At 38.7% G+C, this 26,638-nt stretch overlaps 1 protein-coding gene across 1 annotated transcript in view; it reads right to left on the bottom strand.

The window, feature by feature from the left end:
- The window catches only part of LOC127951644 (uncharacterized), a 124,657-nt gene that overhangs the window by 21,509 nt on the left and 76,510 nt on the right, over nucleotides 1–26,638 (bottom strand). Inside the window, exons 3-6 of the mRNA XM_052549635.1 lie at nucleotides 25,853–26,147; nucleotides 24,515–24,634; nucleotides 19,771–19,938; nucleotides 6,451–6,632 (exon numbers count right to left, since the gene is read on the bottom strand). Coding sequence (XP_052405595.1) covers nucleotides 6,451–6,632; nucleotides 19,771–19,938; nucleotides 24,515–24,634; nucleotides 25,853–26,147 — 765 coding nt within the window. The remainder of the gene's footprint in view (nucleotides 1–6,450; nucleotides 6,633–19,770; nucleotides 19,939–24,514; nucleotides 24,635–25,852; nucleotides 26,148–26,638) is intronic.

Raw genomic sequence — 26,638 nt, 5'->3', positions numbered from 1 at the left:
GGACTATAGGACTACCGTTACAAAAAGGTGTTTAATGCTACTTTATCATCAGTCAGTCACTGTAAGGACAGTTGGTTGTTCAACACTGCCACAAGAGATCACAGATGTGGATCGGCATATTAAATATTCAAATGTACACAGGCCTCTTCCATCATAACCCTGTGTAATGCAGCTCTCTCTCTCTCACACACACACACAAACTCAAACACATAAACACAGACTTCCAACAATCTGCATACACTTAATCAGAGCAGCATGCAATCCAACAGCCCACACAAACACACACGCGCCGTTCTGTCTGTATAATTATGCCTGTGAAAATTCACTTTGTGTTGATTAGTCTAAGAACAGTGAATAATGCTGTGTAATGCCAGCGTGGGGACAAAATATTAAACGAATAGTTCACCCAAAGATTAAAATTCTGTCATCATCTACTCATCCTCACGTTGTTTCCAACTGTGTATGACTTACTTTCTTCCGTGCAATACACAAAATGAAATTTCTGAAGAATGTCCTGAGCGCTGCAATGAAAGGGAATAAAATGAATGTAACTATGGTGGGCTGAAAAGTTCTAAAATGACAAAAACGCTCAAAGTTATCCATACCGTTTAGCCTATTATATAACTTTTCTGAAGCCAAACAATAGCCTTATGTGAGAAACAGGTCAAAATTTTAAATTGTTTTTTTGACATATTGTCATTTGTAATGGCAAATCTATGATTAGTGTAGCAAAACCATGGTTCATTTGTGGTTATCATGGTTTAACTAGTAAGTTACTAGTAATAACCATGTTTTTGGCTTTATTTGTGGTAAAACCATGGTTAATTTTCGTAACGGATGCTCGAGCGTATGCGTGCGAGTAGTACAATTCCTGCATAAATACAACCGGGTCTAATTTCAGAAGATGATTTGTTCCATCATTGTATATTGACTTTCCTTAAATGTACTGAGAAAAGCCCTAACAAGTCTGATTTGAATAAATGACACTTCCGGATCTGATCTTTTCAAGGAATCAGTTCATCCAAAGCACAAAACGTGCCTGAATGATTCATTCAAGCATTGGTGCGATTATCCAGTTCAACTCACAGACTCAAATGATCACATCAGTCAACAGCTCTCTGGAGAGTAAGATTAAGAGTGAATAATTATATGAATGTCGATCTACTCATTAAGCAAAGCAAAACATAAGTCTTTATAGATTTATTTTTATTCTGATTTGTGTCATTTTTCAAGTTTTAAATCTCCAATTCATTGTAATTTCATGCAAAATGAGTGGCTGGTAAATAATTCAAAATTTCCCCTTTTATGTTCTACGAAAAAAAGAAAAGAAAGAGAGTCAAACAGGATTTGGAATGACTTGAAGGTGAATAAATGATGGCAGAGTTGTGAACTAAACATTTAAATACTCACTATACTCAGGCACATAGAATAGCTCCTCCCCAAAATGAAACCTACAGATTTACACTTTGTTCCTGTCCTTAATCCCCAGCTCAAGGCATTTTTTTCTCAAGGACAAAGAGTTTTTGCACTGTTTGAGAATCAATGAATTTCTAAAACGCCGCTCCACCCTATGGTTTCAAAGCGCAGAAATGACCGCAGCACATAACTAACATCCCCCAGGGGAGAGAGGGTGCAAGGGAGACTCTGCAGAGAGAAACCCAGCACCGCTGAGATGAAATGAGTGAGCAAGGGAGGGAGAGAGGTCGCAGTGCAGCTTTACATGGAAACAGTTTCTCTTCAGACAGGCAGGCATGACCTAGCTTACCAAAAAGGGCCTGACTGACCCATTCACACACTCAGCCTTGGGCTTTGTCCTCTTTATCCGCACATCAAAGGTCTCTTATCTGCAAAAGGCTTCTTTCTTCACTACCTTTCATTTTTATAATGTGCTCCTTTTTTGGCATCACATGGTTTGTAATTCAGGGCAATATTAGCACAGAAGGAGCAGAGGTCATGTGTAAATGAGGGTGGTCAGTGTGTGTGTAAAAAAGAAAGAGTTTGTACCTGTCTCTGTCAAAATGATCAGCTTAGGCAAGTATTCCTGCTACAGTGGCCTGAGTTGGTTGATCTAGTTGTTTAAGCTTTAGCATTGATGAATATATATACTGTTCGAAATGTGTATGACTTATTTCCTTCTGTATGCATATAAAGATATCAAAGCTGTTTTTCTATATGATTAACACTTTTTTGTTTCAATTGGAATTAAATCATTTTGTATTTTTTAGAGCACTCATTCATTGCTCATTCATTTTTGAGCAAAAAGCAGCTTAGACATTCAACGAAATATCTTCATGTATTATGGACAAAAGAAAGTAAAAGAGGGGTAAATAAATGATGACAGAACTTTAATTTTGAGTTAAACTATGCCTTTAAGCATCCAAGAGTCTAAAACATATGCTACATATAGTCATCAGTCTTTTCAACAGACGTATTATATAAGGTTGTTTGTCTGTTCAGGAAAGTTATGCATGTCTCCTCTAAGCAAAAAGCATTGTGCTGTAAACTCTGTGGGCTCCTGAGAGGTCATAGTGGCATTGTGAAGACAGAAATTGCTCCTTTTGGAAACACTTTCCTCCCTGGGGCGAGCTCTTCCCCACTCTGTGACCCTTTCTTTTCTTTCTATCTTTCACTCTCTTTCTGTTTCAAGGAAATCTTCAACTTCAGTCTTTCTGATATGGAGCGACACAAACTAGAGGCAGGCGTGACGCTCGGCTGTTCTGAATGAGATAGGCAGGTGGCCAAACTAGAGCGGGGTCCTGTAAACACAAACACAAACACGACAAATAATGTTCGGCAGTTTTTTATATTTGTTTAATGGGCCGGAAACCAAAGGGGAGCTTAGTGCTAATTTAACGCTTTGTTTATTCTAATTCTATTAGAGTGGTATCTTTCATGTTTTCTATTAGTTGCGCGTGGGTTCTCTGGCTAAATCCCTGTTAACCTCTTCAATCACTGTTTTCTGATACTCCCACCTGCATATCTTTACTCATTGTTCACTTTCTCTGTCTTTGTCTTGTTCTTTATCTCCGTCATTGTGTCTTACAGCGCAGGCAGGAGTCCTGGCCAGAATTCCGAGTCCTGACGGACAATGGAACTGTCTCTGTGTGCTTTTGACAGGAATATTAGAGAGAACCGTAGAACGGGAGCAATTTTAGAAAATATGATTGGGCGAATAAAGCACCAGTGCAGTGGAGGATGAAGTAGGAATTCAAGGAGAGACATGGGAGGAGTTCATTTGTTTACCCATAATTCCCCCTTTTCATTTCCTCCTTCACTAAGCATTAGACGACTAAAGCGTTCCCTTTTTCTTTTCTAGTACTCTTCCACTTTATTTCCCAGATTAACACTTTATTGCTCAGAGCTGGGATTTTCATAGGCTCATAAGACTCAAAAAATTTAATTGTCATAATTTGCTCACATTCTTCTTCTTCTGTGGAACATAAAAGAAGATGTTTGAGAAATGACTCAGTGTTTCTTGTCCATACAAAGTCAAGGGGCTTCACAGTCAAAATATCTTATTTTGTGTTCACCAGAATTATTATTTTTTTATCCAAAGTGACAGAAAAGAAACGTATAATGTTACAAACATATATATCATAATTTTTCACAAAAATATTAAGCAGCACAACTGCTTTCGGTATTAATAATAATACAAAATCTTGAGCACCAAATCAGCATATTGTAATGATTTCTAAAGCACTGGACTGGTGTATTGACTGCAGCCTTGGTGAGCATAAAAGTCTTGAAGGACATCTTACAGACCTCAAACTTTTCAACAGGAATGTTTATATACCGTACTGCACTAAACATTGAGATACAATAGTGAATATTGTCTTTGTTTTGTTAAAAAAAAAAGAAAAAAAAAGAATAGGCGCACAAAACGAACATTTGCTATGGTCTCCCACACACCCCTACAGCAGTTTAACCTGCTATACTGTAGTTTCATTACTGAAACCCACAATCTGAAAAGGATCCATTTATACTTTGTTTAAATAGACACAGCCTTTACATTTTTTACAGTTACTGTATGTGTGGCTTAAAAAAAAACGGCTGATTAAAACACTGAATGTGTTAGACTTCACATCTTCAGTATGCCTGATAACAACACCCATGCCAGTTCATCTCTGCAAATTCTGCATAACTATTATAGTTTCTTTCTTAGTTTTTTTTTCTTTCTCTTTAGTTTTCCCTTAATGTTTTTTATCTTTTATGTGGTCTCTCCAAGTGTATGTCTTACTTCCACATCTCAGTATGTCTCTATATACTGTCTCCTCTCTCTAGCCACTCGTTTAATCTCCTTGCTCCTTTCTGTTTGTTTCCCCTTTCCAGTTTTCCCTTATCACAGTAACACATCCCTGGCCTAAACTCCCTCCCAGGCTCACCTGCAGCCAAAGCTTTTTTTTTTTACTGACTTCCCCACACCCGCCAGGCCTGTCACAGCTACAAACCCCCTTACTTTATTTATACACACACACACACAGGCACACATTCGCACAAACTTGTACGATCGCAGGGGCCCAGTACAGTTGCATACACACAAATGAGTCCAGGAAGCTGGATTGGCATCAATAAAACTGTGCCGGCTTTTCCCAGTGTTTGATCACAGATCCAGATCTGAACAGAGCACACACACAATCAACTGACATCCCGCTCGGAAATGGGGCTTCAAGCCTTTTAACTATAACAGGCAACATGAAGTTCAAAACGAATGTCGTTATCTCATGGAGCATCACCTCAAAACCTGATTAGTTGAGATTATTCCATACGAAATGAGCCTGATGTTTCCATTACAGGGACAGTTCACACAGAAATAAATATTCTGTCAACCTTTCCTCAGCCTTATGTTGTTCCAAACCTGTAAACGCATGTCAGAAACGCATGACCAATCGCATGCCTCATATTCACGTGCTTTGAACAGTTATGGAAACAGCGAGTTGTATAACCATTTCTTATTTAGCTTTTTGATATCACAGTCTGCATTAATACAAGACTGCAACGCTAGAGCTGTTATGTAAACAGGTCACATGCTGGATTCGTACAATCAGTGACATTGACACCTAAATATGTAAATGAGAATTAGCGCAGGGTTTAGGAATTTAGAGTATGAAACATCCGTTCATGAATGCACAGGATTAATTGTTAACCCATGGGTTATTTATGAGCAGCATCAAATGTGAGATTAAAAAATGTCAGTCAACAATGACAGTTTATAAAATATTTGATATGCAATGAAGAAAATGTATGCATACCATATACATATGTATACTTGATAGATAGCATTAAGGTGATAGAAATAGTGTTTTTGCATAAGCAATGACCCGTTTTGACTGTTTGTGCATGTAGGAGGTGGAAGCCACATGCTAGGAATGGACGAACAAGAAGTGACAGCTTTCTTATAAATAACCCAACTCACAAGTGTCTAACCTCACATTCAGCATAAGCAGATATATGGAGCCCGGCACCAAGATTATCAGTGAAAAGGACTTAAATTTGATTCTGTTCATCACACAAACCCAACACACAGCTTTAGAAGTTTTGGAATATAATGCACAAGTCCTACGGACCACTTTTATGGTGTTTTTGGTCTTGTTTGGAGCTCGACAGCCCCTGGGGACTATGAACTGTCACTATATGACAACAGCTTCTTAATACACCTCTGGTTTTGAGTCCTACAGAAAAAAAGAGCAGCATATGGGTCTGGAATGATATGATGGTAAGTAAACTGACAGAATTTACATTTTTGAATGAACTATTCCTTCAATTTACTAATGCATCATGTGCTGTTTCAGGTGATGTGAAGATGCCCTCAAGCGAACAATGACAGTCAGAATCTTTCTCAGTGAAGAACCGGGCTCTCAGAGACGAGTGCTGTCTCATGGGGCTTCTGCGTGTGGCATGCATCACACGCTCTTTTCTCTCGCAGCCTTTCTGATCAGCGTCTCACACACAGACTTTGCTGGGCTGATTCAAGATTGACTCACTTCGCCTATACAGCACAGACACTGGTTTTTGGCCTTTTGTGGAGGTTTATTTCTCCCACTGGCGCAGATCTCCTCACGACACCTGACAGAATGAGTAAACTGCCCCTCCTACACCAGGATCCTCATCTGCTCTATGAGGCGTCTTCTGATCTCTTCCCACCTTCTTTGAACCCATGCCCACACGCACACATTTCCCTGCTGAATAGCCCTGTGTAGATGGTTACCAGCATGCATTGTGTTTTGGATGCAGGTCACCACTATTGTGCTGCCGTTCCCACCAGGCTTCTTAACTAGCTTAGCCGGCAAGATGTTCTCGGTCAGCCTGATTCAAACAGAAAGACCAAGCTGGTTGACAACCATCGCTATTGTAGCCATATTTAGATGACAGTGTAAAAAATAAAATGTGGCTTCAGATGGACTTCTAAGCAGGGTTTCATCTCCCCATATGTCTTGTGGACATTCTTCCCACCTTGTTCAGAATGATCACGGCCTCTTGGTTGGCTCCGGTGATGTTAAAAGTGTCCCCTGACTCTCCGTCCAGGATGGTGTACTCCAGCTTGGCATTGTCTCCCAAGTCGGCATCTGTTGCCGAGATCCGTCCCACCTCCGCCCCTGGCACCGCCAACTCTGACACAGAGAATAGCCAGGAACCTGAGAAAGGAAAAAGATTTGGAAGACGGGATGGGAAGAGAGACACAGGGACAGAAAATCAATCATTTTGCATGCTCATACATCATGCCAATTTGATTTTCGGAAAGCTTTCAACTGAAGCATCTTGCATTTCATGTTATATTTATTACAAGTTTCTCCATTTGACTTTTTAAATGTGTTAACATAAAAATTATACTGCAAGATTTTATGCTCTAACAATGTTTTTGAAGAAGTCTAAAACGAAATAATCCAAACACAGATAAATACACAATATAATGTAAAAGAAAAAATGTAAACTTGTTTATCTGATTTGATTTTTCTCTTTATTGTCAACTAAAACATTAATTTCATAAACCTAAAAGTAGATGCCAGTTTAGTCAGAGTAAAACTGATTAAAATCAATGAATTTGACATGACAAAAACAGCGAATGCAAAAGAATGGCGCAGACAAATGGCAACATTTCACAGGCAAAGGCAGAACATATTAATAAACAATAGTAGGATTGTATTGTGACACTTATAAACTAAGGGAAGTCAAGAAGGTAGGAAGGATAAAGAGTAATGGTCCAAAACATATCTGCCTCCATCAGAGTTGTATATATAGTGATCATTTGTTCCACACGTCACAGCCAGGGACATTACACAGTACATCTCCATTAGACACCTTAAATTTCTCTGACAAAACAAATCAACAGCCTGAGATGAAAGTCAAAGCTCATCACCATCTCCCTATATCAACAAACTGCACCCAAGTTTACAGAAATATACCTTCTTAAATCACTCCCTCAGAAGAGTGCATCGGTTCTGCATCTGAAAGACTTTCAGTTCAGACAGGCACAGTTGATGTCCTGCTGTTCTTTGATGAGGAAGAGGTGGCTGATGGGGAAAAAGTCTCTAGCACAACAAGTGATTGAGGATTCAACTTCAGAGGTGGCCGCCGTGTCATTGCTCGGACTTTAAAACGCTCTGTCACTTCTGTCAAGCAAATGCACGCACTTCCACTTAAAAGATGTCGCTTGCGATTCGGCACACTTGAGGCAAAATCGAGGAGAGCTGTTGGCAATGGGATTTAAGGATTTCGCACAACAGGAAGTCAAACACAGACACACACATTACAGCATGCTCAAGGTCACGCACCTCAGTAAAAGACGAGACGCCCACTGGGCTGGAATAAATTACATTTTAAAATACATTGAAAAGAGAAAAGTGCTATTTTTCAAACTATTATGTATTCAAAAGTAATAATAATAATAATAAAATAATAAATCTTTTTTATTGTGTTTTTTATGTTGTATTTTTAATTTACATTTTAAATTATTCCTGTGATGGCAAAGATGCATTTTCAGAAAAAAGTATTCAATTCTTCAGTGTCACATCATTCTTCAGAAATCATTTTATATGCTAATTTGGTGTTTTAGAAACATATCAATGTTGAAATGCCTAATATTATTGAACTATATATTTTAGGATCCCTTGTTGAATTGAAAGTTCAAAGAATAGCAATTATTTGAAATATATATATATATACAAGAAATATATATATATATATATATATATATATATATATATATATATATATATATATATATATATATATATATATATATATATATATATATATATATATATATTTCTTGTATCATTGTAAAAGTCCTTACTGTCACTTTTGATGAAATTCAATTCACCCTTGCTAAATAAAAGCAAAATCATTAAATAAAAGCTTTAGTTTCAGTATAATATGAAATATGTGTACAGTATATAATACAAAATTAGGCACTTTTAAGTTAAGATTAGAAAGCTATTCACTTTGATTTTTCAAGTTTTTAACCACTTTTTTCAATTTCAATTGAATAGAAATTGATACAAATAAAAGGTCAAACAGGTTAATATAAAACATATGTGCATGGTTAAAATCCAAATTTTTTTTTTTTTTACTTTCAAATTGAAGTAGATGAACTGCAACAGAAAAATACTTAACATACATTTCTAAATCAAAAAAAAAAAAAAAAAAAATGAAATAAATAGCCTTGTGACTTGATTGGTCTGAGATGTAAATGTTTGATTTCTGCCATTTCCTTTTAGACAAACATTATTTTAGATACAATAATCGCACAACATAATAGTTTATGTATTTGTATCTTTTAGTTACAGTTTAAAAGGACATGATGCATCTGATCTGAAGCTATCCTCTCCTACATCTAGCCACAAAATCATTTGTCATTTTCCATGACTTAAGACTGAGCAAACTCACTTCAGACACGCACACACACAATGACAGCCACCCGTCACCTCATAAATCACGAAGCGGGACCAAAGAAGAACAGAAAAGGGAAGGGATGATCATCTTTTTCCAAAGCAGCTTTAGCTGGCCAATCAAACAGCATGAAGGGACAAGATCAATGTTCTGTGACTTAGACATACTGTATAGCACTCCCCACTGGGACACTGTAATTGTGTTCAGAAGGGACAAACGAAAGTAGTACCACAGAGCCTGCATGGACTCCCTTTAAAACACCACCTCTACTCTCGTCCTCACCTTTGCAATGAGAAACCCTGCTTGTTTTATTCTTTTAATTCATTAAAAGCCACTCTACTGGGGCTGGGCTTCCCAGGGAAGGAGCAGGGATTGGCCGGTATGAGTCAGTGCCCAATGGGAGATTAGGAGCAGGGTATTTAGAGCTTTTCAGTGATAGGCAGATGGAGTTAATTAGCAGGTCTGTGGATGAATACAGGTTCAGCTCAGTAAATAACATGGAGCACAATTACCTCAGGTCCACCGAGCCAGATGAGTGAGACTGCATGTGGGCAAGCAAAATATGGATTTTGAAAAGAAATGCATTTAAATCATACAAAGAGTTCTCGATGGATGAATAGATGGAGAGGGCTGTATTGTTTGTAAATGAGGGGAGAGCAGCTTGATTCAAAGATGTAGTGATTATATAACACAGACGAATAGAAATGGAAAGGCAACACTATAAGAGAGAACAGTCGGGAGAAGAAAAAAAAAGAAAATAAGAAAGAGTATGAGAAGGAAAAGAGAAAATAAGAAGCCTTATCCATGGATGAGGCTTTATGTTGCTGTAGAAATGAGACCTCTGAGATGGGAGAGTCATTAAAAAAGTGTCAAGCTGGCTAAAGCTCAAGCGCTGGTTGAAAATTAGATCGAATAAAATCTGCATCCTTTTAGGACGTCCATCACTGTGGCACTTATGGAGGGGCAGGGAGTAAAATGAAGGATGTGGAGAGAGAGAATTGTCGCGGAGCACCCTACTTCTCATGCCCTGTCTCTTTACCGACTTGTGAATCAACTAGTTAGCCTCTGCTGGTAAATATTCTAATAACACAATCTGAATCCTGAGAGAAATGATTAACAGTGGGCAGCTGCATAGTATTAGTATAACCGGTGGCCAATATAAAGCAGAAATATAAATAACATGCATAATATGTATTACATTTTTTTTTTTTTTTACATAATATTTACTTATTTTGATGTTAATTATTTGTAATAATTATTTTTTTTTTAATTAATCAATTTGAAAAACTATTTGCTAAAAATATATATATTTATAAAACGTGTTTTACATTCCATTTACTAAATTATTTGAAAACAATTTATTCAGAATTAATACAATTTAGAAAATTATTTGGTCTTGACAAAAACTACTATAGATGCCAAAATATAAGTTTGCAGCCAAACACAAAGTTCAAATTTTTTTCAATTTTCGAAAATCAGCCAAGAGATAAAATATACACTTATCTTAAGACTTACACAACACAACTTTTAAAATCTGAGTAGGTTTGATAGGGGTATTGTATCCCAGCCTTAAAATAAACATTAAAATAAAATATAAAATTAAAATGTAATGTTATGAATATATATTTCAAAAGAAGCCATACAGTCTTTAGTCATACTATAAACCTATGAAGAGGGAAGAAGACCTGGAAAAATGAAATATAATGCACTATTCATCAAAAGAGCAAAACAATTAATAAAGACGCACTGAGGAGATATGAATATACAGTTGTTGTTGTTTTTTTTACATGATATCAGGATCCAGGTCCTGCTGTGAGGCTTATTGCATTGAAGTGCTTGAGCTCACATCATGTGAATGTGCGCACTGCATCATGGGATTGAAAGAGGGTAAACACCACTCACTCGTGCCAAAAGGATAGATTCAGAACAGCAAGGATTCAGCACAGGGGGAGTTAGCTAACTGTATATGAATACATCAAAAGACTAACTGGAGAAACACTGAAAGTGAGAAAGGAGAGGCAGAGATTAAGAAATTGAGTGAGTGAGGATTCAAAGAGAGAGATGCGTGGGAGATGGGCAGTTATCCCACTCCTCAGAATGAAAGGACTGAAAACGCAGGGGTTCAAAAGCTAACGGGAAGGAAAGAGAAGTCAGCCGAGGTGAATTAAAGAACGAGAAAAAGGTGAAGACCGGCACGAGGGAGATAATGTGAGGCCAAACGCTTGTGTGTGGATGTGCATCTGACTTCCATGAGTATGTACTGTTGCACAAGATGGAGAAAGCTGAGGTGCAAAGGGGGGCGGGAGATGTATCTGTGGGCAATGATTATGCCATCAGTTAAAGCATTGAACTTTAGATGAAATATTAACAAACAGCAAAAAATAAGTAGGCAAAGAAAATGAAAAGGATTAAAAGGAGGCTAATATTAACTACTACTATTTTAATTACACTCTTCAAGGATGTGGAGCTTAATTAGAGAAGGCAATTATTGGAATTATTTCTATTATCAGACTCGTCCAATATTATTTGCATCACTATTTTTCTGCCATTCTGCCAGGGAGTTTAATCTGCGCTAAATTAGGATGACTTGGCTTGAAACCTCCATTTACACAGCATGCAGCAGACTGGGCCAGAATGGTCTAGATCAACTTAATTAACACTGGATGGCTCTACAATCGCAGATTTGCTTTGTCTAAACTTTGCCTGCTATAACCCTGAAACACGTTTTAATTCTCATTGGCTATAAGCTACAGTCACACTTCAGCTATACACGGTTGTCAGAGAAGGCAAGTTGATCATTATAATATTGAACAAAACCAAACAGGAAACTAAAATGTTTCCACACTACAGTTCAAAAGTCTGGGTTCAGTAAGTTTTTATTTATATATATAGTAATATACTATATATATAAATAAAATAAAAATAAAAATATATAGTAATATAAGTAATATAAGCTAAAAGAAATTCATATTTTTATTCAGCAAGGATTTATTAAATTGAAATTTACAGTCACAAAAGATTTCTTATTTAAAGCTGCAGTCTGTAATTTTTTTGAGTTCAAAATTTACTAAATTAATATAATAAGCGAGTACATCATGAATCCATTTTCCAAACTGTGTTTTTTGGCTTATTCTGAATCACTATGGTACATCTATAATACGTTTTTATATTCAGACTATTTCAGACTGGTACCGGTGGACCCACTGCAGAGAGGGCCATTACCTGCGTGATCCGTCATAGACATAAACAGAAAAGAAGAAGCTCTGGCTAGAATGTTCTTCCACAAGACACACACAGTTCTGTTTATTAACTGCTAGAGCGCCAAAAGTAACAGACTGCGGCTTTCAATAAATGTTAAATGTTTGAACTTCCTATTCATTGAAGAACTGTGAAAATAAAATGTGGCATGGTTTCCACAAAAACATTCACTGGGGCATTTTTGTTAACATTGAAATGTTACTTGAGCACTAAATCACCATATTAGAAGGATTTCTGAAGGATCGTGTTACACTAAAGACTTCTTTTAAGAATTAATCAAATAAAGGATTGAAATATTCAATCACATTCACAGGAATAAAATACATATTCAAAATAGGAATACAATACATATTCAAATTAATTTAAACAGAAAATGGTTCTGTTAAATTGTTTTCCTTTACTGTGCAGTACATTTAAGCAAAAATATAATATAATTTATTTCTTTTTTTTACAGCTTTTTGCAGTTTTGCATCAATGTCTGGTTAATTTCAAACCTTGGTTGGTTTTAATGTTTATTAAAATAAAGTCTTTTCAGACTCCTATATATGTGGCCAACAAGTTTTTGAGGAGAAGAGAAAAAGGACACAAAATGAGAAAACAGGCTGGGAATGGTGACAGATATTGCTTGAGAAAGAGAATGGGGGGGGAGCGGGGACAGAAAATGAGGAGAAGGGACAGAGATTGTGTTTATGTCAAGACTGCACTGTTTCTGAGGAGAAATGCAGGTGGTGAAATCAGTGTTGTGCGCTTGCTTCGGGGGGTTAATACCTCCAGAGGACTCTCAGTCTATTTCTCTCATAAAGACCACTGGGGCTGTGGGGTAATCAAAACACATCCACACCCTCAGCTCAAAATGACTTTAATATCAAATCCGCCCCTCTGTAATTCCACTTTAATAACAGCAAGGAATTGTGTCCAGGCCTCCTGGTGTATATTGTCAACCTGTGTCTGGCTCTCCCAGGACACCTCGGGTCATCTGATTGGCCAAGGCAGCATTTAAATCGCCCAGGCTGGACGAACGCTCACTCCTTGCTGCAATGCTTCTGTACTAACTGCTGGAATTAGATCGCCGTATGCTGACCTCCGTCAACAATGCCCTCAAAGAGCCCTGGCACACTGTGGCGTATAACTAAATCCGTCCTGTGATTCAACGTGCCCGTAATCTAAAATAGACCTTGCCCAGAGCACCGCTTGTTCAAATACTTCCCTCTCCAATTACTCACCATCATGTATATATGGCAAGTTAAATAATAAAAGACGTCAATGCACAGGCCAGTGTCCAAAACGTGAATGGCAAAACTTCAAAGAAATAAACCCTAAATTCGCTAGTTTATGCAGCCAGAGCTTAGAGTCCGTCTTTCAGTTCTATGTGAGTGCCCACTTCACTTTCCTTTCCTCGTCGTGCGTGAGAGAGGAAGTTGCGAGTTCGTGGTTTGGTGCGAGACCCCCGTCGCGCTGGCAGTCCGACGGCTGCATTCATCATAGAGACATAGGCGCAGACAGAAAGCCCTGCCGGGAACATTCCCATTAGCATGGAAATCACTTCCCTCTTACCTACCCCCTCCACATCGCTCGTTCTCTGTCGTATTCTCTCTCCATGCAAGAAGAATGGCTCTAACTCCTATTATTCTGCGTGAAGGCACACTGCCAGAGTAGATGACAAGAAAAGCGAAATCGTTGACCATTTTTCCCGCACTCCACTCTCACTGTCGCCGATAGAACAACAGCCAACCTCCGGATTGATTCCATCGCTGACGTTTGGCTCTGGGTTATTCCTCAAAAACTCACACAATGGACCAACACTCACCTAAAAAGTTTCCCTACGGCTCGTATCGCTAACCACCGGCTCTGAAGTCAGAGAATAACAGAGTTTTGCCACCCTTGTTTCAGGTTCAAAGTGTTGGAACAATGACAAATGCAAATAATAAAATGCAAATCATCACACAAACATGCATAATCAAGACAGTGAAATTAATAGGCTTATCAGCTTTTAAAAATGCTTCTTATATCCTTTATTAAGAGATAAAAGATATTTTGGCAGTTGCATGACATGAAATGTAGCAGACATTATGCTCTTCCTCAAAAAAAAAAACAAAAAAAAAAAAACGAAACAGTCTAACCCAAACTAAACTTGAAAATCAGCGTCCCGCAGCAAAACCAGCTGAGAACTACTGATGTAGAAAACTTAGTATTGCACAAAAAAAAAAAAAGCAAAGGTTCTTTCACAGATAATTTGTCCTCTTGAGAAAAGACAGGATAGTCAGCAGGTCTTTTTGATCTGACGTATAGCTAGTGATTGAAACCTCAAAAAGGATTTGCAATGCTACTCTACTTTATTTTACTCATTAATGACATTCAAACAGTGTACAGTGACTTTCACCATGAATACCCTCTCCTCAGACCTGCACGTAAAGTGTAAGTAGGAGCCGATGCAGTCATAACCACAAATGACCGCAGTGCCACCAGTGCCTCATGTGGAACCAGGGACTATCCAATCCCAGCTCTAATTGGGCGTTGTGATACGACGGAGCGATTTCAGAGACGTTTTCATGCCCCACTGCTATCTATAGCCCCCTAGGAGACCCCACAGGCAGCCAGCGAGTTAGAAGCGATTTGCCTGCTTGCCCTATTCATACCAAACCCAATCAGCCGAATCAGTCAACAAATTATCCGATCAGAACACATGGCTGAGCACCTCTCTGGCAAACTGACTGGAGGAAATGGACGAAGACCAGGCCACGCGTCACAGATAAGAACCCGCGAGATCGCCGGCGTACCAAGAAAGCACATCTTCTGTGTTCCTGAGCACAGCTTGAGATGAAAACGAGTCTGTGTGATTACAGCGGGCTGCTACGGCCAAGATGAGGCTTTTAGTGCTCTTCTCATCCCTTCCTTCCTTCATCTCTCCTTCACACTCGGAGAAGTCACCCCAGGGACGCATCTTTACGGATTCAGACACGCATTCCATGTCTTTATCGCTTCATGCGCGGCGAAAACACAGATACATAACCTTATGGGATCGGATGAAGCCTACAAATACAAATAGCCGGAGACTCTCGCTGCTAGTGGGAAGCCACACTGAAAAGAATTAATTGTGATGGTACTTTCATTTTAATTGAGTGTTCAGGACCCTGAAAGCCCATATCTGACTACCAAGAGAGAAAACGCTTAGAGCACTCCTACACATGTGAATTGATTGATAAAAGCCTCAAGGGATGTGCATCAAACCTCTTGCTTTCAACATCAGACACGTTGCTGAGACGCCAAGCAACTAATTCTGTACATTTTACGCTTCCTTTACTTTTAAAATGGGTTCCAGCAGAGGCTGAGATGAGTTTACAGGATGCATCTTAGTTACATCCAAACTGTGGTGTTTTATTGCCATTATACTCAAGAGAATATATGCATCAGTTCTAATCGCCTGTTGAACTTGACACTGCATGATTCCATAATGCATAGCTAGAAGGCTAAATGAGCTTTATGCTTTGATGAGAGTGTAAATAAATAGGCTTTATGATCCGCTGAGAGCACACAGTTAGTGTTTTGATGAACAGTATTTTTTCATCGGTCTGCGTCGTCCACTGCAAGAGCCTTTAAAAGCAACGCCAGCTGAGGGCAGAAGGGTGAGGAGGGCTGGAGAGGGTCAAGAAAAGAAACTCACTTATCAAGGAGACGCTTGGAAAGCCAAAGAGTGAGAGGGAAGGATGCTGAATGAAAATTAGCCCTTAGGGGTTGATGACAACGCCTGTCACCTCCGAGTTTCTCCATCTCCAGCCGTCCTCTCTCCTCCCTCAGCCTGATGAACTGTCGAACGCGGCGGGTATGTGACATGAATGTGTATGTGCGTGTGACACAGAAGCTGATGTGTATTCCTGTGAGCGCGCACGTGAGTTTCCTCTCTTGAGCCGGTCGATGAGTGTGTAAATGGCATGTGTGAGAGATGGAGAGAGAGAGGGAGGGAAGACATATGAGAACAGACAGATGGAATAACACAGTGTCTACACTGCACACGAGCGGCAAAACATAATCGCTCCCATCATAATCAATGACAGCGTAGGTTGCATCGCCCCGCAAGTTGTAGATCGCCCTTTTGACGCACTGCAGGGCTACTCTAATCCCATTTTTCCTGCTCTAATCTGAAAATTATATATATAAAGAAAATTATATATATAATTATATATATAACTCACACACGTTTGATGTGTGTAAACAGACTACACATTTTCTGGAATTTTTTAATTTTAACAAAACATAACAATATTCTAATATAAATTTTCTAAATTATACAAATTCCCAAGCCAATTCATGCAAAAGAGTGATCAGAATAAACTGAACATCTTTTATACATTGAATCACTGTAACATCCTTTAGTGAACATTCATTCATGACATGCAGCAGACACTGTGACGCATCAAAATGAAATCATTCCCTATTATAATGAATGAAGTTGACTACACTGCACAGATGCTCCAGTCACTTTATTTTCCCTGTCTGCCTGAAATAAAATGCTTTTTTCATTCTATGAATATTATTTGATCATTTAAATAACTTCTGATCATTAATTGTGATCATTGACATTTTGACATGTGATTTTTAAATTAAAAAGGGTGAGATTTAAATCATATTTTGTCCTAACCATATATACTACCATCAAAACGTTTATGGTAGGAAAGATTGTTTTAAATATTTTTCAAGAAGTCTCTAATGCACCAAGGCTGCATTTATTTGAAAAAAATACAGTAAAACAGTAATATCCTGAAATATAATTACAATAATTATACAGCTACAATATAAACGTCTTAACTATCAATTTAATACATCACATTTAAATAAAAATAATAATAATGTTCATTATTTCTTCAACAACAACAACAAAAATTATTATTACTATTTATTCCTTAGCTACACTGCCGTTTAAAAGTTTAGGGGTCAGTTAGATTGCCAAATACAAACAAAACAAATCAATAATGTGATAGAATAATTAATTCATCTGTTTAAGGACTTCATTGTTGCTTAAATTAAGCTCACAGGTGATTAGTACTGAACACTGTTGAAGTGCAGCTTCACGGCTTCCAGTGCAGACAGGATGTAACAGATGAATTTAAAGGTGTGAGTGGGAGCACACACACACACACACACACACACACAAATAAAATTGATTCCATTCTCAGCGCAGAGTTAAGCTGTCCCTTTTCTTGTGTCACCATCACCTCTCCTCTACTTCCCATCTCCGTCTCCCTGTCAGCCTTTTTTCTTTCTTGCTCTGTCTGTGGACAAATTATGGTGATTATCATTTAGTTCCTCTATTCTTAAACTCCCTTGCTTCTTTTGTTATCATAGCTTATTTCGTCTTCCCTCAATCTTCTCATTTCCCTTCTCCTTCTCTCTTGTACTTTCGCTCTTCATCTGTAACCAGCAGACACTCCAGGGAAATAAATTAGTAATATTTATGATGAAACCTTCTCAGTATCGTTGCTTCTTATCTCGTCGCCTCATAAAAAAGACACTGATCTTAACCGGCGTACCTATGTAGTCATCCGTCAAACAATCTACCCAGCCATCCATCACGGGCACAGTGCACTGCTCTGCTCCTCTCGGATGCCCAACACGGCGGCCGAGGATGTTAAAACTACATAAACCAGCTCAACTCCCCCTGCACCTGAGTCTGCATCTATTATACCGAGGGATGCATCAGCCTCGGCGCTCCCCACAACATTCTTCAAACGTAATTGCAATGGTCAAAACAGCTCCCAAAACGCCAGTAATTTGTTTGCTTTTATCTGAGGCAAACTCTTTGAGAGATTTCTAAATCGGCTTCCAAATACGAGGAGATTTGCCCAGGCCTGCTCAGTGAACCTGAACGTCTACCTGTGTGAGACTTTGATATATTTTCCCCACACGTCTTCAGATAATCTCACCTTGGCTCACCCCGGTAAAAAAAACATGAGAATATGAAGGGCAGAGCTGAGGCTGGGAGAGAATGGGCTCTGTTTTGACTGCCCTAATAAAGGGCTGGTATGTAATTGAGCAGAATTTTGATAGTGTTACGGCCCTTGTGCAGGGACAGTTAAACAGCTGATGGTGAGCACTAAATAAGGCTCTTTTCTATAACCAACCTCTAACTCAAACTCTCCTGTCTCCCATTCTTGGATAGAGTTGGTTTATATCCACCAACCAGGTTGTATACTCAATTCTCAAACTCATTTAGGAAAACAAAATAATATAAATTATGCCAATTTTATTGATGGAAACAGTAGGGAGGGGATGGGGAAATGGAAAAGTGTTTCAAACTGTGCCCTCTACATAAGCTAAACAAGCATTAAACTCTAAACCAGAGTTTTTTCCAGTTAACCACTGTGCCATTATCTGTAGATCAGAGCAAGTTTCTTCTCATATTTTAATAGTATTTATTCATGAAAAGCTGTATCCACACAAGATTTGGAAGAATTCACGGACACATACACACACAAATAATGAAAACCTAACCCTAACTATAAATCCAAACCTCTACACCTAAAAAAAATAAACCCAATTAAAAAACATAAAGAATATTCATATTGTAAGCTTTCACCATCTCTTATGAATTATTAAAAGTTTTCTTGAAAGTGTGATATGATTTGTTGATTCATCAGTTTCATCTGGAATTTCTAATGTGTTTTTAGAACAGCACTTTTTCAGCAGTATTTTTAGCAGGCATTACTTATTAGTCTTCATGTCACATTATCCTTCAGAAATCATTTTAAAATGTGGATTTGGTGATCAAGAAACATATTTTTTTTTTTAAATGTGCATACTTTTGTGTAATTTATGTTGTAGCACAAAATGTAAAAGTTAGTTTAGACCTTATGTCACTCCCAAAACAAAATCTATTATTCTAAAAACTCTTTCTGTGGGAAACATTTCTTGTGGGGAACCATGGCTTAAATAAAGAAAAGTAATTATCTAGTGGGGTTTATGGGATGTACTTTAATGAAAACTATAGAAATTTAACCAGGGTTTGAAATGAACTTTTTCACTCTACCGCCCTTCTTAACTTCTACTTGACAGAAAAAGCACCTAAACCTGTCCACACTGCACACAACAAAGCAACTATAATATTTTTCTACTTTGTGTCAGTCCATCATAAATAGAACGAGTCATCAGTTTGCAATTAGGCTTTGTCATGCTGTGCTACATCCAGTGTAGACAGCATCACTGATTATAATGGGTTCTATTGTATTTTGTGTTCACACGGTTTGAGACTTCAATCATCTTTTGACTTCTTGCTATTGCTTCAACGCAAAGGAAACCAGTGCCATTAGGATGGGTATGTTCAAGTAAGATAGATATGTTCAGATGCTGTGCAATTAGGGTTTATTTAAATCTACTTAATATATCATGATGCCTGACTAGTTCAGCATTTGCGCTAAATCTGTGCAGATTAGGCTTACATGAACTTCCCCAAGAAATTAATGAGTGAACATAATTGAGGAAAAGTAACCCGCCAAATTGGCTAGCGGTTTGAAAGTGTTATCCGCCATAGCTGAATATTACCTGCATTTGGTGGGGTGTTAATTTCAAACCCAAAAATTAATTAGCAAACTTCTGAAAGGCATATGCATAGGCATGATGTGGAAAGTTACTCACTTTGTATGAAGTGCGGAGGGTTGTCATTGACATCCGTCAATCTTACAGTAATGGTTGTTGTTCCTGACAGGCCGCCAAGGTGGCCGCCCATGTCTTTAGCTTGCAGCACCACTAGATACTGATCCTGCGCTTCTCTATCTAGATCTGGAACAGCGGTACGCAGGATGCCTGAGGGAGAAAGAGCGACAAAGAGAGAAGCACATCATAAATTCAATCATCTCCTTGAATCAAATCATTTCCATGTGTTCCCTGACCGTAAACTTGTAGAAACGCATCCCAGCAGACAAGGTCACCCGCGTGGTACTCCTACCATAGGACAACAGTCTACGAGGAAGGTTTATTAAAATGTCACAGGGAAGTTTAACTGTGAATACAAGCTGTAGATTGGAAGAGACCTTTCAGAGTGCTACAGCTCAGAATGCTAATTCCCACTAATGAGTAAAAAAGAATGCCTTGCAATGCATAGGACAGAATTAGGTTAATATCCTTGATTAGCATTCACAAACCTCCAGGAGAAAAAGCCCTCTCATTCATATCAGCGTGGGGTCCACAAATGTCAACAAAATTAATTAGGTTTCATTAGACGGCCAAATGGAATCAAAATACGAAGGAAGTCCATTATCCACATAGACAGAGACACAATGCATATACTTCTACACAAACATTCGCACAATAGATCCGTGCGAGCAGTGAAATCCATCTTTTACTCTCTCACTCCTTTTCTCTGCCTCATTCTTTCTAGCCTGTCATACACACAAATACCCATCATTCTCCTCGCGACTCTTACGCTCACACATTGGCCACACAGTCCCACTGTGTGTAGAACCGCACCGTGCTCACTTCACTTCTGCCAATTCCACTCTGCAGCACAAAGAAGCAGGAGTGACTTTTCAAATGATTACAGCCCCCCGTAACCCTGAATAAAAGCCTCTCGCAAGCCTCTGGGTCACAAACCAGACCCACCGACAGGCACAGAGGCAGAGCACAGAGGCTGGGCCGTTGTGTCATTTAAGCTTGCCATTTAAAGGAAAAGTTCAGCCAGAAATGCTGTCATCGTTTACTCAACCTCATGTCGTTCTGAGCCCATATGCTGTTATTTTATTTTGTGGAGATATTTTAAGACTCTTTATACACCAACACTACCGCTCCAAAGTTTGGGGTCGGAAAGAAATAAGTACTAAGAAGGGATTTCGAAAGAAGTACTCTTGTGGTCAGCAAGACTGCATTTATTTTAGAGAAAACACATTCAATAATGTGAAATATTATTGCAATTTAAAATAACCTTTCGATTTTAAAATCCTTCAAAATGTAAAACCTTCCAGTGGTGGCAAACCCACAATTTCTGCAGCCATTATTCCAGTCCAGTGTCACGTGAAATCATTCTCCTATGCTGAATTCCCACTTAAGAAGCATTTATCATTATCAAATACAGAAAAGGCATCTGTGTTGCTTAAGATTTATGTGGAAACTGTGATATAGGATTCTTTGATGAAAAGAAAGTCAAAAAAGGACAGCATTTATTTGAAATATACGGTGTGTGGCATTACTACTGTATATAAATGTCTTTTTACTGTCACTTGTAATCAATTTAATACCACCATGCTGAATAAAATGATTACTTGTCACTAACGCTAAACTTTTGAATAGTAATGGCACCAAAAACAGCCCTAAAAGTATCATAAAACTAACCCATATAACAATATATTTATGTGAAACAGACATTTAAAGCTGCAGTAGGTAACTTTTGTAAAAATATATTTTTTACATATTTGTTAAACCTGTCATTATGTCCTGACAGTAGAATATGAGACAGATAATCTGTGAAAAAATCAAGCTCCTCTGGCTTCTCTCAGTGGTCCTATTGCCATTTGCAGAAACTCCATCGCTCCCGGTAAGAAGCAACCAATCAGAGCTGCGGTCCGTAACTTTGTTTGTGTTCAAAATGTAGAAAAATGTATATAATAAGCGAGTACACCATGAATCAATTTTCCAAACCGTGTTTTTAGCTTGTCCTGAATCACTAGGGTACACCTTTAATAAGTGTTTATATTCGGACTATTCTAGATTGCTTCGGGGGTATCGCGGATGAGAAACCCAGTACCTTTGTGATTCTTCATAGACATAAACAGAGATAAGTAGTTCCGGCTACGATGTTCTTCCACAAGACGCAAGCAGTTCTGTTTATTAACCGCTAGAGCGTCAAAAGTTACCTACCGCAGCTTTAAATCAACACATTGTAAGAATGTTGCTTCACACAATCAAACAAAAAACATAATTTGTTCTTAAAGAGGAAAACCATTTTCAGCTTATTCACTTAATGCTGTTTATACAGTACTATTTATCATCCATTAAATATTTTTTAAATCATCATTGAATTTGGAAGCAGATGTACTGTAGGCTAGGTTATATGTAAGTTTTATTGGTATCAGTGAATAATGACTTGCAAAACTCTTGTCAATATGACTTCAGAAGACTCAGAATATGATGCACAAGTCATGTGAACTACTTTTGATGCTGCTTTTATGGTGCTGTTTTTAGAGTTTGCTCACCTGAATTGTTATTGTATGGCAAAAAACTGAACAGATATTCTTTAATATATTCGATTGTGTTTTCCAATGAAAATATAACAGCATACAGGTTTGGAATGACAAGATGATGAGTAAAAGATGACAGAACTGAACTATTCCTTGAACAGTTCACAAACCTGCGGTGGCGCTCCACTTTGAAGCATTTTTCTGTTTTCCACAGCCTTCAGAAGTGTGATTTGAGTTCGTGTTTGCAGCATTTGTTAGAAGTGCAGCTCAAGCGTTAGAATACATTTCTGCCAAGTCAGTCTGGATTAACGAGCGTTGAAGAGAGGGAGGGATGAACCAGGAAAATAGGAAGGAGGAAAGAACCAGAGGGATGTCAGAGTAAGGGGGAACTTACGGAAAGGATCAGGGCTTTGAAGAGAGAGATTGTGGCGCTAATGGCTGACCAGGGACTGAGACTGGCCTAAAGAAAGTATAACATGAAACTGCAGGCTCTATATTTCACAGAAGCACAGTGATGTATTTTTCACTGACTGCACTTGATTCAGACCCAGTCCTTCAGACTTGATGGACAAGTCAAGAGCTTCAAGTGATGTTCTCCATGTTGTCCCTGAGACAAACACTTGAAGTGCTTCTTCAAACAGATACTCATAAATGTTTTAGATATCATCATGTTAGTGGTATCTATACTGTTAATGTGTTGCTGTTATTGCAGACTTTGCAGTCAGGAGCCTTTTTGACACTTTTATTGACAGTACAGTAGAGAAGAAATGATGGAGAAAAGAGGAGGGAATCAGATCAAACTCACACTGGCTATACATCAGCATCATGGCAGTTCTAAAAAGATCATTCGTTTATGGTGGTTAGTGCTGGTTTGAAGTGTTCTATGTTTTGCTAAATAGAGTTAAATAACATGAATACTATTTTTGCATAACTTGACAAATTTACTGGTCGAAACTGAAATGACACACAATGAATGTGTCTACATATCTCTTCAGAAGACTTAGATTGCTGTATTTTCCAGAAAATAGGTTGTACCTGATCAAAAAATGTCTCACGAGCGAAAGAGAAAAAACACAAATACATGCCGAGATAATATACAGTTAAATCATGCCAAAATAATATGCAGTAAAACACAAGTAAATAAAATGAAATGTTTACAAGCACTATAAAAATCTATTTTGTTCCCTTCAAAAATCTTTTACATTTAATGGTATCCAGAACACAACAGGTCTGTAAAATGTTAGTATAAAACAAAAACAAATTATTGTGCCATTCACTATAAATAACATTCATGATAAACACCTAGCCTAAATTAAATTATTTGAAATGAAACTAAAGCTAACAGTGTGTGGGAAAAAACCCTATACAAATAAAATCGGGCACACATACCACTCTCAATGAGCACGGATATAAATCAGTGTATATAATTAGGAGCAAATTTCAGTAAAAAAATAAATAAATAAAAAATCTGATTCATTTATAAAAATATCTTAATCTGTATTTTGAAGAAGAACAAAAGTCTTATGGGACTGGAATGGCACAAAGGTGAATAATTTATAACATTTTTGAGTGAACTAACGATTTAAGAAAGCCTGAACAAGTAAGTAAAACTTAATATTCACTGTATTAAAAGTAATGAGAAAGCTGAAAAATTGTTACTTTTCATAAATTATTCATTACATTTATATAGCGCTTTTCTAAGCACTCAAAGCACTTTACATTGTGAGGGGGCAGCTCCTCGTCCACCAGCATCTGCCAGAATGCCCACCACACATCAGTTTATTGATGAAGCCAATCAGCAGATATGGGATGATTAGGAGGCCATTGTGGTCAGAGGCCAATGGGCAAATTTGTCCAGGATGCCGAGGTCACACCTTTACTCTTTTCAAAAGACATCCTGAGATTTTCAATGACCACAGAGAGTCAGGACCTCGGATTAACATTTCATTTGAAGGACAGTGCTTGCTGACAGTAGTGTCCCCATCACTATACTGGTGCACTAGGACCTACATAGACCACAGGGTGAGCACCCTCCGCTGGACTTACTTACTCCTCTACCAGCAACAACCTAGTTTTCCCAGGAGGTCTCCCATCCAGGTGCTAACCAGGCTCAACCCTGCTTAGCTTCAGTGGGCGACCAGTCTTGGGCAATAGGGTTAAACAGATGTCATTTTAATAATAAAACAGTTCCTGGGATAAGAAAAACCCACCTGTCTGAGCGTCCACTGAGAAGTGTGGCTGCCCCTGAACAAGTGTGTACACCAGCCGTGCACTGTTCCCATAGGTGGGATCATCTGCGTCTGAAGCGGTCACCTGAATGATGGAGGTCCCTGAGGAAGAGTTTCAGGAAGCGAGAGAGAGACAGTAAGTGAGAGGGCAAAAAAGACAATAAGAGATGATCAATATGGCACATATGAACACAGGTCATCACAGGACAAGCACATTACATGAAGAGAGCCGTATAAAGACTGACAGATTCTCCCCTTCTCTCCTCTCTCTCCCTCCTGCTGCAGTGTGACAAATACAGTATTCACTTTCTCTTCTCCCCAGCCGCACACCTTCTTTCATTCACGCCTCTTGTCTGTCTCACTTCATTTCTCTTCATCTCCTTCTCCAATTCCCCATTTGCTCCCTCTCTCAATCTCTATGCCTGTTTTTGCGGCCACACTCCCCCGTTCCCTCAACTCCCACACGTCTCAAATCTTTCTTTCGCTCCTGACAGATATGGACTTTTTTCCAACCAAATGAATCAAAGAGTTTGAAACGAACATATATATGTACAATGGAAAGAGAACTTCGTTTCCCATGGGGCAACTGCTGACAAGCTCGGAGGGACGGGGGGGAATTTGTGGGAGCAGCTGTTGCTGTTTTCAGACATCAAAGGCCTGACAGTGTCACCATGAGAGCTTGTGGGTTGAGGGGAGGGTGTCGTCTGATTACAGATCTTTCGCAGGTAGTTAAGAAGCGGCAAATAGAAGACGGTAGGAGAACGAGAGCTAGAGAGAGAGAGAGAGATTGTCACTGTAAACGAACGATCAGATAGGCAGATCAAAATACAGACGTGACTGCCGGGTTGACGCAACATGCACCGGCTCAGAGAAATCTATTCATATTCATTCTGAGTGGAACTGAAGAAACACGCCACAATTTAGACTGATAACACATTCACACTGATGGAATATTAGATCTGAATGGCGCTCTGGTTTCGTTTACCTCAGCAAGGGTTGGAGTATTCAGATGCAGTGCAGAGTATTTCTTGTTCGTGCTTACGATCCTTTGATATTAATTAAAGCCATTTCAGGCAAAACAAAACAAGCACGACTGTCTAGGGGTAATATTTTGAGCCCACGTAAAATCGATAAACGTGAGAGGTTATTTCACCGAATGAGCGTCATTAACATTTAAATGGCGCAAATTATAGGGAGCATTTGCCTCGGCTTTTCATCCGATGATTTTTGGGACAGCATGAATCCTGCATTATTCAAAAATCATTGACATTCACCAAGAAGACGTGCTAGGGGGGATGAGCGTATGTTGTCTTCCGCTACCTATGTTTGCCATCTCGGGTACTGTGGCGCTGTAGGGTCCTTCCTCGAAGACAGGTGGGTTGTCGTTGATATCCTGCACTCTGATGATGAACTGGGAGGAGGGCTCCAGGGCACGCTCTGTCTGACTGTCTGTTGCTGTGGCAATCAGCCGGTATTCGTCCTTCTCCTCCCGGTCCAAGGGCTTGGTTACGTGGATGTTACCCGTCTTCTCGTCAATCACAAACACTGACCCCGCCCCCTCACCCCGCAGCACGTACCTAGTGCGTCCATCACCTCTGTCCATGTCAGTGTGAAGCTGATGAGGGAAAAAAGAGAGGGAAAGATTGAGATTACAAGTGACTGAAGGGTTCAGAAGGACTAATATATTATATACACAGTGTAGTCCATTAGTGATTCCAAATTACATAACAGAAATTGAAGTTAGTAACGTAATCCATTAAATTACACATTTTAGGTTACATAACTTTTTGATTATTTTTAGATTTCTTGTATGCCAACTCATCTGTCACATTGATTTAAAAGTTTTTGACTCTACTAAAGCATAAAAATACCATAATATGTTTCTAGATATTTAAGAAACATGCTAAATTAACATAATTGTTTACCTGAAAAACAATGCTACAGTCAGTTATCTTCCTTTGAAAATGTTCGTTCCGGGCCGGAATGTTGGTCTATGTTTTGGTTTGTGAAACCCGGCCACTGCCAGTTTACCCAATTGTATTTCGGCACCCAGGGTTGCCAGTTGACCGAAAACACAGCCGTTCAGATTTTCGTAATTTGCTAGCA

This window comes from Carassius gibelio, chromosome B2 (genome assembly GCF_023724105.1).
Source record: "Carassius gibelio isolate Cgi1373 ecotype wild population from Czech Republic chromosome B2, carGib1.2-hapl.c, whole genome shotgun sequence".
NCBI lineage: Eukaryota > Metazoa > Chordata > Actinopteri > Cypriniformes > Cyprinidae > Carassius > Carassius gibelio.
This window is presented reverse-complemented; position numbering and strand designations above follow the sequence as displayed.